The sequence below is a fragment of the Molothrus ater genome, chromosome 1 (assembly GCF_012460135.2).
Source record: "Molothrus ater isolate BHLD 08-10-18 breed brown headed cowbird chromosome 1, BPBGC_Mater_1.1, whole genome shotgun sequence".
NCBI lineage: Eukaryota > Metazoa > Chordata > Aves > Passeriformes > Icteridae > Molothrus > Molothrus ater.
Genome location: NC_050478.2, coordinates 19,406,552 through 19,423,381, shown reverse-complemented (window position 1 = coordinate 19,423,381; position 16,830 = coordinate 19,406,552). Strand labels below are relative to the sequence as shown.

The 16,830-nt window shown below is 36.4% G+C and overlaps 1 protein-coding gene across 3 annotated transcripts in view; it reads right to left on the bottom strand.

The window, feature by feature from the left end:
• Positions 1-16,830, bottom strand: part of NEBL (nebulette) — a 244,546-nt gene that overhangs the window by 83,426 nt on the left and 144,290 nt on the right. The window contains exons 6-10 of one of the 3 annotated variants that reach the window (XM_054517178.1): positions 9,008-9,051; positions 8,379-8,464; positions 7,568-7,612; positions 7,402-7,473; positions 958-1,062 (exon numbers count right to left, since the gene is read on the bottom strand). The exons of the other annotated variants lie outside the window; for them this stretch is intronic. Of the exons in view, the coding sequence (XP_054373153.1) occupies positions 958-1,062; positions 7,402-7,473; positions 7,568-7,612; positions 8,379-8,464; positions 9,008-9,051 (352 nt within the window). The remainder of the gene's footprint in view (positions 1-957; positions 1,063-7,401; positions 7,474-7,567; positions 7,613-8,378; positions 8,465-9,007; positions 9,052-16,830) is intronic. 3 annotated transcript variants of the gene reach the window in all.

Below are 16,830 nucleotides of genomic sequence, written 5' to 3'. Positions count from 1 at the left end.
AAGTATTCATACTAAAAGCCACATAGCAAACTGATGTATATCAGAAAGAGGATTTTGAATTTATGTAACCTCAGACAGTGATACTTGGACTTTTTTATTGTAATCATAAAAGTGGCACAAAAAATGAGGGACCAAAATTTTAATTTTTTGAAGGGCCATAGGGACAGAAAAATTACTCAGAACCAGCGATTCCTAAATAAAGCTGCTGTCTCTCAGGTGAAACTTCTGCTGCTGTTCTTACCTGTGGAAAATAACCAGAGATGCAATCCTACAGCACCTCATACCCGGGACATGAAGAGCTGGCAGTAAATGCTGCTCTGACACTTTGGAAGCTATTGATCTTTCTTTTCTTTCTTTCAGGCTGCGTATGTGTGCACATGTCACAGGTATGCAGAGATAGATAGAGAGATAGATAGATAGACAGATAGATAGATAGATAGATAGATAGACAGACAGACAGACAGATATGCAAGTGCTCAGGCAACCCACAGATGGCACTGACCTGATGTCTGCCCCAGCCCTCTTGCTGAAGGAGGACAGGGATGATAACATGGAAACATTTTCCTTGTCTCCTGTCTGATATCAGGCTGTGAAATCTCCACAGCAGGGAAATTTTGCACAGGTGTAATTTGCAAACCTCATCACTGCAGAAAATGTAACATTCTTTTCCTATTCCTCAGTTTATCCACACATAAAATGGGATAGCTAGGACTTGCTCAGAACCATTAATAAAGTATCTTCAAATCCCAAAATAAAAATGTCATGTAATTCCAAATTATTATTATTATTCACATTGCAGTATACACTAATTACAGCCTTTGAATTCACTTCAGCTTTAAACAGAATTATTATTTGAAATAAGCCATCCTTCCCCTGCTAAAAATCACAGTACTCAACTGAAAGAGTTTTTAGGAAGGATAAGAAGCCAAGAAAATTTTTCAGTCTTTTAGATCTTACCTCAGAAATAAAAGCACCAAGGCTTTTCACATGTTTTAGCTGCGGGGTGTCAGGTACAAATATGCACTTCCCTTTAGATTTTTTAAACTCTTCTTTATAGTGTACCTACAAAGAGAAAAAAAAAGAAGTTTAATTGCTCTTAAAAACACACACACAGAAAAGCAAACATTGGTTATTTTAATTTTTTTATTATTAGTAGTATTTCTATTTTATTTTATTCACGGATTCTGTGCTGGGCAGCTTGCAAATACCTCCAGCTGGTTCAAATTAAACCATAAAGGGAAGCTACGAGTTCTCACGCACATTACCAGGGCTATGTAAAAGTCACAGAACTCTTTAATAATATAGATGAAAAAGACAGGACTTTTCTCTACATCTAGAGCACATTTTCATGACAGTTGTAGATGTTTTAGTGTCTCTAAAGAAAGAAGAATCGAATAATTGATCTCCTTGATCCTTGATCTCAAAGATAAAAATTGTTTAACTTCTAACACAGACGTAGCAAGCACAGATTCTGTATAACATCATCAAATGCCCCTTTATGAATCCAAGACTCACATGAATAAATTCAGGAGGCCGCTGCTAAACTATTGCCTACAAAGCACCCAACACTCATAACATTCAAGTAATTACAGAATTTCTCTAAGACCAAACAAATTTTAAATTGAGGCATTTTTTAAAATGTGTATGCACATAGGAAACCATGAAAAAAAGCCACCAGAATACTATGACAGATTTGGTAACAAAAAAAAAAAAAAGAAAAAAAAAAAAGAAAAAACCCGAACTTTTTTTTAAGCAGCCAATCTTTTTCTACAATGGGGCAAACAGTATGGGCAGGTATAATAATCACATAAGCATTGCTAAAGTCAGAGTTATTGTTTGTATTAGTGAGACTGCAAGAAGGATAAAATCTATGGACATGGTTAACATGTAGGAACACTCATTATATACAAACTGCATGAAGAAAGATGGTGAATTATGATGAGATGGACTAAGTAAGTTTTAACGACGACGCTTTACATGGATAGCCTTAGATGTTTTCAGTGACATTTCTTTCTTTGTACAGAGAATTGTTTAGATCAATGCAAATTGAATTATTTAGTACTAAGCTTTCATGGTTATTATCTGCTACCATTTCTCTAACCTCATTTTCACATTCTGCCTAACAGCAGCTCGAATTTATGCACTCTAGACTTGCTGACAAGCACTGACAGAAGCAATATGATCTGCATCTGAGCATTACAGAAATATGCAGCCTTAATATCCTCTTTCTCTGAATCCTTAATGGATATCACAAGTTCTAGTGTATGCTCCTCTACAGGGACTTGGAAAACTTATGAGAAGGATGGCAGCTTACAGATTCAGCTCCTGTGCTGTCTAAAGCAAAGTTTGTGTTTACTGAAAAATGGATTAGATAATGCCAAATTTATCTCAAATTCATGACTACTTTATCCTCACACAAGAAACAATTTTGCTTGATATTGAGCTCATTCAGATTTGAACTACTGAAATAATCTGCTCATCACTTCCAAATCACATCGTCTGCTTTTGTGGATTACAATCTATTCTCAAAGAAAACCTTTTGGTGAACAATGGGTAACATTACTGTGTCATGACTTTACCCACAAAGCCAATGTTCATGCAACCTGTGTGTGACATACACACAAGTAATCACAGAGCAACACACAAAAAAAGACATTTTTATGATAAGTATGAGCAGGCACTTACTGCCCAAACAGCACACATGCACTGGAAGTTTACAGAGTTGACTGTCTACTGGGTGAATCTGATGGCATTCCCAGTAGAAATTCCTGTAAAGCTGTGATTCTGGCAGAAGAGACAGAGTCTTGCTGCTCACAACTTAGATAAATCATCCACAGACATCTGAAAGCTGACTGTAATTATATCCATTTTAATTGCAGAGCAATAATTACATTCAAGAATCAAACACAAAAGCTTCCTAGGTATCTCTTAATTGGGGGGAATGACAGAACATGACTAGAAGAAACAAAGCTGTTCTGCTATAGAAGTCATGCTTTCAAAAGAACTGAAAGCAGTAAATGACTAATGCCACCTCCTTAATCCTTTATTATTCACATTTGTTATAGTAACCCATAGAAGCCACAAAATGCATACAGACTCAAATACACAATTTAGAGAGAACATATAACAAAATGTTTGGTCAAATTCTGATCCAACAAACTCCATTCTGCTACAGTATTGTCCACATTGCTTGGAATCCGAAAGATGGAAGATGAAACAGGACAAGTATAATGAAGTCATGACACCTGCAGTTATAAAACATATTTAGTGTAAATGATGCAAGGAAGATGTTCAAGAGCTTGCCTATGATCGAACATAACCAATGAATGGAATGAACAGGCAGAGAAGCTAATATTCCTCTTCAAAGTCAGTAATTAAAAATCCAGATGTCTTAAATATTGAATAGGAAATTTTGCCTGCAAGTGGCTTACCCCTCACCACAAAATACACTGTTTACGTTGAGCAGATCGGGTAAGCCTTCTGAAAAAAACAAATAGGAAGAATTTGCAAATGATGGCCTGGAGCCACTGCTCCTTCAATATACTTCTGAAGTTCAATAGCTCACTAAAGGCTCAATTTTTCATAGTTCTCTCCAGATCCTTTTCTTCTCCCTGACTCATCATAAAACCAACTCTGACCGCAGCACAACTATCCAGTAAAGTGGATTAAAATTCCTAGACAACCACCAAAACATTAAGTTTCAAGCTGCATTTTTTTCTTAATGGATTTTAAATGGGAAGATCAACTTTATAAAACAAGGGCATGCAACTTTTAAGCCGAAGCTTCCTGGTTCACCAAGAAAATTCATCTCACTCACGGCCTGTTCCACCACCCTTTTTCAGGGGAAAACACAGAAGGGAGAGTGTGGGCTAAAAGAAAGACTCCAATGGTAACAGCGTAATCCAAGCAGCCACCATTCCTTTTATTCAGGGACACGTGTTCATCTAACTAATTTAATATGAATATACTCAAAAGCTATTTTTAATAATCTTAACATCAATGGTGTAACCATGTCAACAGTCATCCTGCCAAGATCCACTGTAGAACTGTCATATCTAAAATACCCATTTTTGTTTAGAAAAACAACAAAAATGTCTGAACCTTCTTATCTAGCTTTTATGCTGGAACAAAAGGAAACTTCCTTCCACTAAGTATTCACTTTCCAAACCTACATTTCTGAACTTATAATCTCTTATAAGACTAAGGACTGTGCCAGACCACAGATTCATCTAATACAGAATCCTTTCTCTGTGGCCATAGGAACCTAGAGTAAAAGAGATAGGCATACAGTATTGCTCTTAAAGTACATAGCATTTTAGTAATCTCCAGCAATTTCAAACTCAAGGTCCTCTTGAGTTAGAGGCTGTGACTAGTATTGGTGAGTCCAGGTGAACAGCTGCACCCAGAATTAGGCAGTCAAAATCCTGCTACTTTGGCACACTGTTTCCACTATTGGCTCTAGGTCTTTTTGGACTTTGCTTTATAAAAGAGACATCCTAAAGCTAAGTTGGACTCTGTGCAAGGACAGATAAATAGCAAGCAGTCCTATTTGTTTGCTTTAGAGGAAAAGAAGCGCTGGTACCACTCATTACCCCAATTCAGCAGAATCTTCAGAAGGCAGTGTCTGCCATTCTACCAAAAAGGATTATAATAGTTTGGTCAATTACCTTCCATAATTGTTCCCATCTCTGCTTATAACAGTACTGACAACATCCCAACACATAATAAAAACAAAAAAGATATGAAAATACACTACAAGCAAATGGACGAGCTCGATTTCAATGTGGAAGAGAAAAGGCCTGGAGAGGAAGGCAATTCATATAAATCAAACACACATGACAGTTTTGAAAACATCTGTGGAATAAAATTTCATAATAGAGGGAGATTAAATGGAACGACTGTAGAGAGAAACAATCCAGGGGGTATCACAGCCACAGAACAAACATCTGCCAACCTCAAATGAAACTGGGGATTTTCTCAAGAACGGGAGCACATAAACACTTCACAGCTTCCCCTACGTACAGCTCAAGACTGGCAATTACAGATTCACCAAAGACTGCCAGGGTAACACTTTTTCAAAACCATATTGCCAAATTAAAGTCAGCCTGCAAAGAATGCAGGGCGAGCATAATACAGCCCCAGTATCTCTGGCATGTGCACTCCTGGCTCTGCATTCTGATGGAGGAGATGTGCTGACAGCTCCACCATCAGAAAAGGACAATCACCTAGTCTTGTGGCCTGCAAGGACACAGGCTGCTCCCCCAAGGTCATCTAACGGGCCAAACAGAAAGTGCCATAAAACCACTGCACAAATTAAATGTACCAATGTACACCGATCATAAATCCACACAAATAGTAGTATGCGGAAAGGTTCATGCTAAAAAGGATAAGGAATATATTCAAAGTTCTGAATGTCAGCAAGTCAAAAAATTGAAGGTAAGAATGCAAACTCCTTGCAATTTATTGGTCTCCACAATGAAATCTGCAGGGTGAGGAATTTATACCCAGGTACAAAGGACTTCACTGGTCATAAGAAATTCCATTATAGCAAAAAATTCTGGGAAACAAAATTCATGTTCTATGCATATTCCATTCAAGCCAATGAAGAAAAACTTACTGATTTCATCAGAGGCTGAATAAAGCCCCAAAGCTGGATGTTATTTTTACACAAAGAGCCTCTTTTTTTGAAATTAGATTGGTCTGGACCATTATATATTGTTGTTGCTTTGAAAGCATTAATAACACTTCGCCATTATGCCTGACATATCTCAAGGAAAATCTAACACACTTGCAGGCTAAATGCATCACAAGTTTTCAGCAAAAGCCCACATCCCTGAACCATTATAAGCAGGAGAAGCCTGGCTTGACTTAGCTATTTGCCTTAGCTCTCAAGTCCCTGCAGAAAATCCAAGAATATACAGCCACTCCATATCCATTAATTAAGAGCCACAGCCAACATTACTCCTAATGGATACACAGCCAAGTAATAATTCCTTTTCAGTTAAAGATAGATTTCTTCAGCATTTTTCATGGAGTGTTTTTCTTTAAGAACAGTGACCATGTTTAGAAAGAAGCTGCATGGATGCAAATGTATATTGGGTCATATAAGTGCTTCAGGTCCATTTTCATTTTTGCCTTTACAAGAGTTGACAGGCACTTAACGCACCATATACCCTTTTTTCCCAAAGAAAGCATGTATATATCAGTAAAAGTATTAATAAATCTCTACTGCTTCCTAAAGCAGATTGAGTTTACAAAGGGCTCATCTTGGTAGTTTCTCTTAAGGATCTATCCAGTTTTCAGCACTCTTTCTGTGAAAACTGAAGTAGGTGGTGTATGGACAAGAGGAAAGAGGAAACTTTGACCTTGTCAAGTCACACTCTCAAGTCAGCACTGTAAGATTTTTCACATCCCAGATACTGGTCTCCTGCGTTAACTACTCTTTTCTGATACACAACCCCTAAAAATTTATACCTAAAATGTAGATTCTGTATGTTCTATTCCCATTAAATTAACACCTAAATATAGTATTACAGCATGAGCCAGACACCATTTTTCGGTTTCTTTAGAACATTTATTGAGGTAAGTCACTATCTCCTCAGAAAGGTCTCCTCTCCTGCCACAGCTTTCTCACAGGAGAAACGTCATTCTTTACACCCATGCACCCATGAAGGGACAAAGTTACTTTTTTTGACACACTCTCAGAAACAAAAAGAAATTTCCATCAAGGTAAATCTGATCCTCTTCCATTGAAGCAATCAGATCTACTCCAATTTAAAATGTCTGGGACCTGGTTTATGATGTTTATATAACAGATCTACAGTTTTAAAAATCTATAGCAACTAAATCAAAAATTAGTAAGCTAAATATTTTTAAAATATATTCTAGCATTTGAGTGGATTTGTCCTATAAGCATAGTCAATAACAATATGCAGAGCAGTTTTGGACATCTATCAGCACAAACAAAAGATAACATTAAAAATTTATCTTTTATTTTTAACTTCCCTCCTTACAGCTATGTATAGTGGAACCTAGTTTTGTTCAAACCAATTAAACTGCATAAAATTAGGCTACAACCAGAAAAAATACCACATTTTCCTGATGAAAGCAGCCAAGGTGTTCTCCTGGCAGACACCCTCTCCCTGAGACCCACATTTTGAAACACTCCTTTCTAGGGCCTGTGCTTCATACCATCCAAGTGCTCTGAAAAGCTCATTCTTTTGATAATTTACAGTACTAGAATAATCTGTGCTTTTTTATTATTTTACGGGCTTTTATTATTTGAGCCTTGGATGGGCACACACTACACTGTACATATTTGAGAAAATATCTATCATAAATATAAATGCATTTGAAAGAAGAAATGCAAATATGAGAGTGCAAATAGTCACCATCACTTACATCACTTATTAATTCACTGCATTTTCGGGCCAGTTCCATATTTCTGTCCTCAATAACAGGCTTGAGGAAGATCTGAAAGAGAAAGGTAATCATTACAGGTTTATTGTCCTAAAGAGGAAAAATAGAAGGAAATAAGTACTTTGCAAAAATATTGGGTTTAACTCACCTTTTCTTCTTCTTCCCAATCCTCATTTTCATCCTCCCTGAGATCCTGAATGGCAGACACTCGCATTTTAATACTTTGTGGGAAACAATGAAAACTCTTAAAAGGTTCAGTGCTGCAGGAAACAGCTCAGACCCTCCAGCATGCCTGGAATCAATGCTCCATTTGTGTCCTCCACTGCACTTAACCCTGCCACGGCTCCTTCCTTATTTAGGCAGCACTTGACAGTCTTTATCTGAACAATTCAGAGTGAGTGAACTGAAAGGCATTGCAGATGGCCTTGCTGGCTATCACTCACAGCAGAGCTAATGCTTTCTTACTGATAAAATATAATTAAATGACCTATCCCCAGCAACTATTTTTAAAATTACTACAAACACCATTAAAATACTGTGATGCAGGTAATTTGTAACATAAGTAATTCAGTAAAATTAACAGGATTAAAAGGGGAACATTGACTCTTAACTTTATGAGAAAAATGCCCAATTGTAAGATTCAAGGCATCAGTGACTCTAAAATCAGTTAAGACAAAACTTTATTTTACTGTCCCAATAATAAGGCTTCTTGTTTAGCACACTATTCTCATCTTCCAGTACATGTAACTGCCAGTATATTTTTTCAGAATTACTTCTTTGCCACAAAGCTTACAGAAGTGTTAAATGCTTTCCATAATCATGTCAGCTGCAGGTTAAACCTGTGCATACATAGATACAGACAAGTCTGTATTAGAAGTATACACAGCTATGTATTCACACAAACATGTATTTTCCTTCACTGTTACAAACTGTAACAGTTCTGTAGTCTAAAAACCAACCTTTTTCAGTATGAAGTCACTGACTCCAGCTTGAATGAAACCGAAAGATATCCTGATGTTCATGGGTGCAGTGTCAGTGTTTACTTCTGTAAGACAAGCAAGAAGGTATTACAAGACCAGTTGGAGAAACCAGCATTTTAGTATCATTTTACTTTTTAAACTGAAGCTTGTATATTTCTCATTTTGTAGAGGTCATGATTTTGAAGTTCATCAAGCAAAGTCATTCACCACTACATGGCTTTGCAATCAGGCAAAGATACAAGGAATGTGTGCCCCTAAAAACAACTCTTTAAAGAATTTTAAGTACATGTGCCTACACACAATGTCCAGAGTTTTGTTTTTATTTTAAAACACACATTTCCTTAGAAAAATAAACATTTCAAAGATGAGAAAAAATACAGCATTTGATTTAGTTGAGGTCTAAAAATTTGAAAAATTAAGAACAAAGGCAGGAACTGCTTTCAGCCTAAAGCGAGAGAGAGAACTCTTTATACATGAATAGTACAGAAAGCTTCAAGACTTTCCATTCCACTCTCAAATATAAGTTCCTAAATTTCAGGTTTGAACTTTCAGCATTGCTAAAGTTCCAATTAAAATCTAGAAGTCTAGTTTGCATACGTAAGAATTACCTGGGATATATGCTGACTGCTTTTGGAGTCCAGGATGCTTCATCCTGGTGGAAACAAATGGTTTAGTCTTATGAGTATTCACAGTAACAGGTCTTTTTTAAAGATTATGGCTACAGCAAATATATTTCTAAACAACAGACTCATGCATGATTTTAAGGACCACACAGTAAGGAGACAGAGTACCTACAAAAGCATCAGACAGAAATGCAGCACTAAAGCTTCACTTTGGGATTTTTGTGATAGTATTGCCAATACTAAATGCTTTCAGTGCAGTTAATTTCCTTTTTCTTACTACAATTACCTATTTTTTTTTAAGTGGAGACATTGAAAAATATTTAAGAGCATACAGAAAACTATTAGTTGCTGCAAAGCTTGTGAACATAGGGAAATCTTTTGCTATTTTTTGCACTGGAAAGAAAATATGGTCAAGTACAATAGAGCTGTTCATGTTTCGGGGCAAAAGGGAAGTGTTTGGCTTTTTAACATGCTTTTAGCACTTTATCTGGTGGGTTTTCAGCAGCTGGACAGAAAAACTTATATATTAATTCTGGTTTTCCTGCAATAGCTTCTGAATAATCAAAATCTGCAAGACAGCTTTTGGTCAGCCGTGAAGTGATTGGGCAGTTGGACTACGCCATCACTGCAAGTCCCTGCCAACAGAACTATTCTATTCCATTCCATTCTTTTTTATCCTACCTGTAGCAGCTTTGATACAATTCATTTTCTCTCATTTTTGCATGATCAAGGTCAGGCAGAACCAAGCATTCAAATACCCTGTGCACCATGTAACTTCCAAAATACAAGCATGAGACAGCTTCTATAACTCATCAACTTATATTAAAGAAAAACATAGCACTATGCTCAAAGGAAGTAAGGGAAAAAATCACAACTAACCATATACAAGTTATTTAAAATTCAACTTTTCACATAACCAATGCAGCAAGATACTATATGACACAGAAACCTGTCCCACTTTTTTTTGTTCTCCTCAAAACACTGAATACCATCAGAAAACGTTTGCTGTGCAATAACGCAGGCCTGCAAATTTAATTCATCCAGATATAATTCAGGGAAGAATTTGTTAGGACCATTTAAGAGTGGCATAGTTTAGAAGTGCACTGTGATTCACTGAGCAGCCTGCAAGTCATGAAGAATTATAGAAAGGCTTGGGGGGGAAGGGACTTTAAAGATAATCCAGTTCCAACCCCGCTGCCATGGGCAAAGGTGCCACCCACTACATCAGACTGCTCAGGGCCCCGTCCAACCTGGCCTTGTTGAAGTGGCCAGGCATGAGAAAGAAGATTTAGCTACTTCTATAGGAAGCAATAAATAATCTAGAATCTGCAGGAATGTTTGGCATTGCAAATGTGCATGTACATTTCCAGTATTTCTAAAATTACTATAAAAACACTAAATCTAATCTGAATAAAGACCTAGTTAAAATGCTGAGCTTTTACATCCCCAAAACAATTATGAACTATGTTGTAGTAAAGATTACTTTTCACCTACAAAATTTGCAATGTTACCAAAACCTTCAAACTGACACTTCTGAATAATTTTCCGCTATATATAATGTAATGATCCATAATCTTTTGCTCTGGCATGAAACAGCACAGATTAGGCAAAATCCAATTGCACAGAATTTTAAGAAAACACTGTAATGGAGTGCTAAGCTGTGCATCCACAATACTTATATGCACACAGGGCATGGCAAAATTAGAATTTCTTATTGCTTTACACATACCTTAAAGTATGTACAAATGGGTTCTTCAGGGATGCACCCAACAGGAACTGATTCAAATTTTGTAAGAAAATGCTGCTTAGCTCCACATTTCTACTTCCACACTCCTGCAAGGACCTTTCACATCTTAGTTCAAATTTAGTCTATACTGTTTACAGAAGCCCTGTACCTGCAATACACAACCTTTGCTTATGCTATGAAAGGAGACATTTTGGTCTCCCAGCACTTAAAGCCATCATTCCATGTGTCAGTGTACTATTTCTTGTCACAGAACATCACTCAAGTACTTGATGTAAACATATATCTGCTGAGGAGGCAGAAGAGGAAGAAACACGGAGTGTAAATGAGCCCAAATCCCCCTGAATGTGAGTTGGCCCAGAATGGGAATAGCTCAGGTGCTCAGCTGGGCAGATTTCCCACTTTGATCACACATAGCTGAGTCCACATCTGGCCAGAGCCCCACCATCTCCCTGTCCCTTTATCAGTCTTTTAAGAAATGCATTTGGGAATTGTTAGCCCAGAAAGTTAAAAGCCTTCATCTCATTTTGGCCCTGATACACATAACAAGTTAGCAGTGATGATCAGCTGCGTCCCTGAACAAACAATACCTCTGGAATTCTTGGGCATAACCCCTAAAAGCCTTCTGATATACTCAATATCTATATGTACTGCTGGGCTGAAAGGACTAGTCTACCACGTCACAGAACAGCAGAACCCATATTTGCCCTGGTAAAGATACCAGAAACCTCATAAAGGCAAACTTATTTAATGCACAGTTCCTCATGGGGTGCTTGAACATAGGCTGCAAACTAAGGACCAAGTTTTTTCAGCTGAAAATCTGCACAGCAAGCATTACACTGAGATGCATGCATATTATACATACATGAATATACTCCTTTCAATTCTGGACTGAAAACCTAAAAAAAACTAGAGGTAAAGGTAGTACTTTAGCTATCCTGTTTCCAGTCAGTTAAAAATCAACCCACAGACATCCCTGAAATTAAAATGTTATTTTCTGTTCTTACTGGACACACACAGACATCACCAAAATAACTACAATTAATTCAACACAACACAGATGGTGGCGTCTTTTCAAAAAGCACACAAGGCATTTTTAAGTGCTGAGAATCAATCACTTCTCTTTTCTAGAAATACTCAGACTGGAAGTTCCTAGCAGCCTTGGATAAGGAAGTTCATAGTTAGGCTATCAGCACCACAATCAAAAACAGAAAAATGCAAGGAATCTCAGCCTGCCAGTTTTAACCTCCCTGTACATGAAATACCAATTCACATTAACTAGAGAATTCAAGAGATTACTCTATTTAGAGAAAAAACTTACCCACGAGTTTGTATTTGTCAGATCATTAACACTGCACTCATCATCAGCACTTCAGAACCTGCAAATACCTCATGGCTCTAAGCTAGGATTTTCATTCAATAAAACTTATTTTATTCAATGTTTTGGTAAAGCAGAGAGCGGCAATGATATTTTTAAGGACAAATACAAATGAGATGTTAGAATTCTGATTTCTGAATCCCAGAAAACCTAATGAATTTTCAATGTCTAATAGATACCGAAACAGACATTTTTTGTAAATTCACACTCTCAGACATTGTCTAGCCTAACTGGATTTTGATGGCAGAGCATTTCAGATGTCTGTATGGTACTCAACTATAACAATAACCAATCTAATCTAGATACCAGAAGCCACGTAACCTGAGTTAATAAACTCTTTCCCACACAACTCATTATCCTGAGAAATTAACTAATTCAGAAGGGAGAGTATGTATCAGGGCACAGGATTACAACATATAGATGTAGCCTTACCTGTGATGAGGAACAATACATTAAAATAAACCAAAATAAGCCATTAAAATTACCCCAAGTCCTCCACTTCATTTTTCTACCAATATTTGTAATTGCTTACTATGTTTACACAATACTTTTTAAGCCTAGAAACAGTATTTTCTAGGTGGGATACAAAGTTCTATCTATCTATATTTTCCTAGTTTTTCATTTGTCAAGAAATTAAATTCTCAACAATGAAGGAATCGGATATTTCCACTCCCTCACTATTTTCATTTTAACCAGAAGCCTGAAAATCTATCCCTCCTACAGGTCCTTTTGCAAGCTGATGGATCAGGAGCTGAGATGCCGCATTTGGCTGCACTGCAACTGTTTAATCCACTCCACCCAACTGCTGTGGCATTTCCCTTTCTTGTCATAAAGCCTCTGTCCCCTTACTCAAGTGTTCACCAAGGTGCAGCAGTCCACCAGAGCTGACAGCATTGGGGCATAGCAGATGAGCTCTTCAGCACTCCCAACTCTTACCAGTGCATTACAGCAATGAATAGTCAGGATATTTTTTCCCATTACCTACAGAATGCAGAGTCCCAAAGCTCACATGTGCTGAATGCACCCACAGCTGCTGCCCTGTAACCAGTGGGAAGCAATACACACCCCAGCTTTCTTCCCTCTGCTCTGCAACTTGTGACTCAGATTTCCTAAGGCTGTTCTACAGAAGATGGCTACAAAACAAACTCATCAGCTGACTGGGTTACTGTGTGAGGTGTCCATAAAAGTAAAATCACATTCAGCAGAAGAGGGAGTTACAGCTTTTCTCTTAATGCAGAAAAGTTTGGATAAAAGATCAAAGTTCTCCGTTCACAAAATTTCCATTTAATCCAAAACTAAATCCTTTGAAAGAAAGATACAGGAATATATAAAGTTTGTAAATTCTATTTTTCTACAAATCCCAGCTAAAATCATTCATGATTGTATTTCCATTTTGCCTCAATAAATCCTAAAAAGCTCAGTATATCTCCTCCTAGGACTATACATTCATATACAGCTGACTGTAATCTGGAATAATAGAAAATATGCATTTATCTTATGTACAGGTTCTTAGTTCTTAGTCATATAGATTGGCATGTTTACTTGCCAGGATTTTTTCTTGTGGCACTACACTGAATTCAACTGCTTGAACTAACAGAATCTCCTGGAGCAGGAAGTGAAAAGTACACATTTCCTATAAATTTAATTTTCAACCTATAACACTCACTTACTGAAGGTTATGAATGCATTTTTCTAGAAACTAAGGCCACAGTGTTACTTGTATTTCAGTTTTTTCTTCTTCATATTTCTGTACTTGTATTTTACTAGTCCTGATACTGTAACTCTCTAGACAGAATACCAACATAGTAAGATATATCTTTAAAAAATCTTTACAACTTTATAATTCTTGAACACTCCATCTTACTGTGATTCTTAGATAAGTTAAATTTGCATCAAATTCTACAGACAGCTTACTTTAGAACAAAAACTTAATTCTTCATTGACGGTTATTTAAAATAATAGCCTTAAAATTTCAAAAGAGTGTTCAGAAAACTCCCCAAAAGATGAAACCAGACAGGCCAGGATGAGAAAATAAATTTCATGACTACTTTTGAGGTAAAGGAAGTCACTTGTTCAATGATGAAAAATATATTTAAGTAACTTCATTTTTTAAAAAATAAAAGTAATTTCAAGTCATAAATAGTCATAAAATATGCAGAAGCTATATTTTGAAGTAACTCCAAACACAAAAAGACAGAAAAAACCTTTACTTATGCAAAAGATACAACACTTTTATTGTGCTTAAAATTACTGATTCCTAAATCTCATTGGGGGGGGGGGGGGGGAGAATTTACCTTTTTTTTCCTACATTGTCAATTGTGCCCATCATAAGATTTTAACAAGAACACAAGTTACATATACTTTGTGTCCAGGAGCACTTAAATCTGGATTTTCCAGTCAAGCTTCTCTTTCAGCCTGCTGTTCCATGCATGATAGGTTAAGATAATGATACACAAGAGGTATATTATGAATTTAGCACTGTGTTCAAAAACAAAGCACATAATATATAAAATCCACATGCAGAAAAGATCTACAGCTTTCAAGACAGAGTTTATAATGACTAATGGATAGCTGGTGAAAGAAACTGGTGTCAAAATAGTCTCCTTGAATAGAGGGAATATTAATTTTTAAGTGCTTATAGTAGGCTACAATGGATTAGGAAATAAAACTGTTAATAACCCTGTATTGAAAAGAACCTTTTAACAGAGAACCCTGTACTATGGGGTCGCTGGACCGCCTAATCCTGTAATTGTGTTCATGGCTGTAATTGAGGAGAGCAACTCACAAGTTCCTAAGCATTGACTACAATGTTGGTGAAAATACACTAAAAATACAATAGCTGGCAATTGTAAGTCACAGGAATGTTAGATCCTTATGTACAGTTTATTTAACAATGATACACACAATTTCCATGACAACAGTGAGAAGATGATAAAAACACCTTCCATCATTCCCTGAGAAGTACTTTTCTGATTATATCACTTATGAAGTGGCAAGTACCTAATTTAGAAATGTCAACTTGCATTTAAGTAACATATTTTTAAATTCAAAGAAATGCAGATCATAATTTTAAAGGATTTCATTAAATATCTGAACCACATTAAAATTATTTATTATCTGATTTTTTAGTCTTTTATAACAAGTTACATCAAACTTATCTTTTACTTTAGTTATGGTCTATAGTTTAACTGCAAAATTTCAGCTTAAAATTTTTTTTACCCCTGGGGAAATCTCTTTTGTTTGAATCAAGTAAAAGCTGATTTAGCACTTTCCAAAGTGCTAGATTTAGCAGAAGAATGTCTTATTTTTAAATTGGCTTAATTTTGCTCCCCCATTCACAAAAAAAAAAAAAAAAAAAAAAAAAAGAAAGAAAGAAAAATCACATAAAGCAATTATGTTTTATCAGTTACTTAATTTGCTTTCACATTAGAGCATTATCTTACTTCTAGTCTGAATTGTTTTCTTCAAACCAGTAGTAGACATAAAACTGGAATTTATTGCCTCAGCTACTTTTTAGTCACTCCTGTGACCTGGCTACTCTTGAACCAAGCAATTCCAATGACAACAGTGGAACCTAAACTTGGGAGTTATCTCAACACAGGTACTTCTAGGTGAACATACTTCTTAATCTATTAAGAACATTCCTAATAATTATTAAAATGTCAGTTCTCATATTTTACTGTAGCAAAAATAGTTCCTATAAATAAATAATGAAAATATAACCCTAAGATGCTCTTCATATAACACAGTATATCTAAGTTACCACTTAAAAAAGCACACTGAACTACAATTCTTCAAATCAAAGAAGGCTAATGACAGCACTATGTGAAACTCCTCAGTAAGCACCTCCTGAGAGGAGAAAAGCAAAAGAAATTATATAGCAATGTTTTGTACACTACAAATTATCCAGAAATACCATCTTTGGATTTGATCGCTTGTTGCTGTAAATAACATTAAAGAGCAAAAAATACTTTTAACTCATACAGCTTCCTGTGGATAAGATTTAAAGAATTTTATAAATAGAGGGATAAAGCTTTTGATTGAATATACAGACACAGAGCAAGCCAAGTTCTTTCCTTACCCTCAGGCATTTGAAGACTAGGCTGGAGTCAGGCCTAAGTAAGAAGAGCCATGGATAAGTAAGCCTGACCAAAAAACCTGCTCCTGATCATGCTGCTGATTCATGGCCAATTGACAATCATGGTATGAACAGAGAAATGAGAGGTGCAGCAGACTTGATCTGGGGAGCCAACTTCTAAAGTCTCCTCTGAACATCTGGAATTTTGTGAAGAGGATAAAGAGCTAATGGAATGGGCTGCGCTTTGCTATACCTGAAGATACATGATGATTCCATCATTCTGTTTTACAAGGTGGAGAACAGGGAGCCATGAAGCAAAGCAGCATTTCCACAGTAAGAAGGAAAGCCTGCAATCAGTCAAGATTTCTTGACTCCCAGCCCTACAGTTTTAATGCTGATACCAAAGAGCTTCTCAACAGGATTTTTCCTGGCTCTTTTTCAGTGACATTTCTGTGAAGTCATTTCCAGCATAAATTAACTCTTAACTTAAAATACTCTACTCACAGTGTTGAAGACTGGGGGATTTTCTAGAACATCTTGCTATTTGTTAAATAAAATCTAGTGCTAATATAGCCTAAAAAATAAGAAAGGAGAAAGTGGGAGGAGAT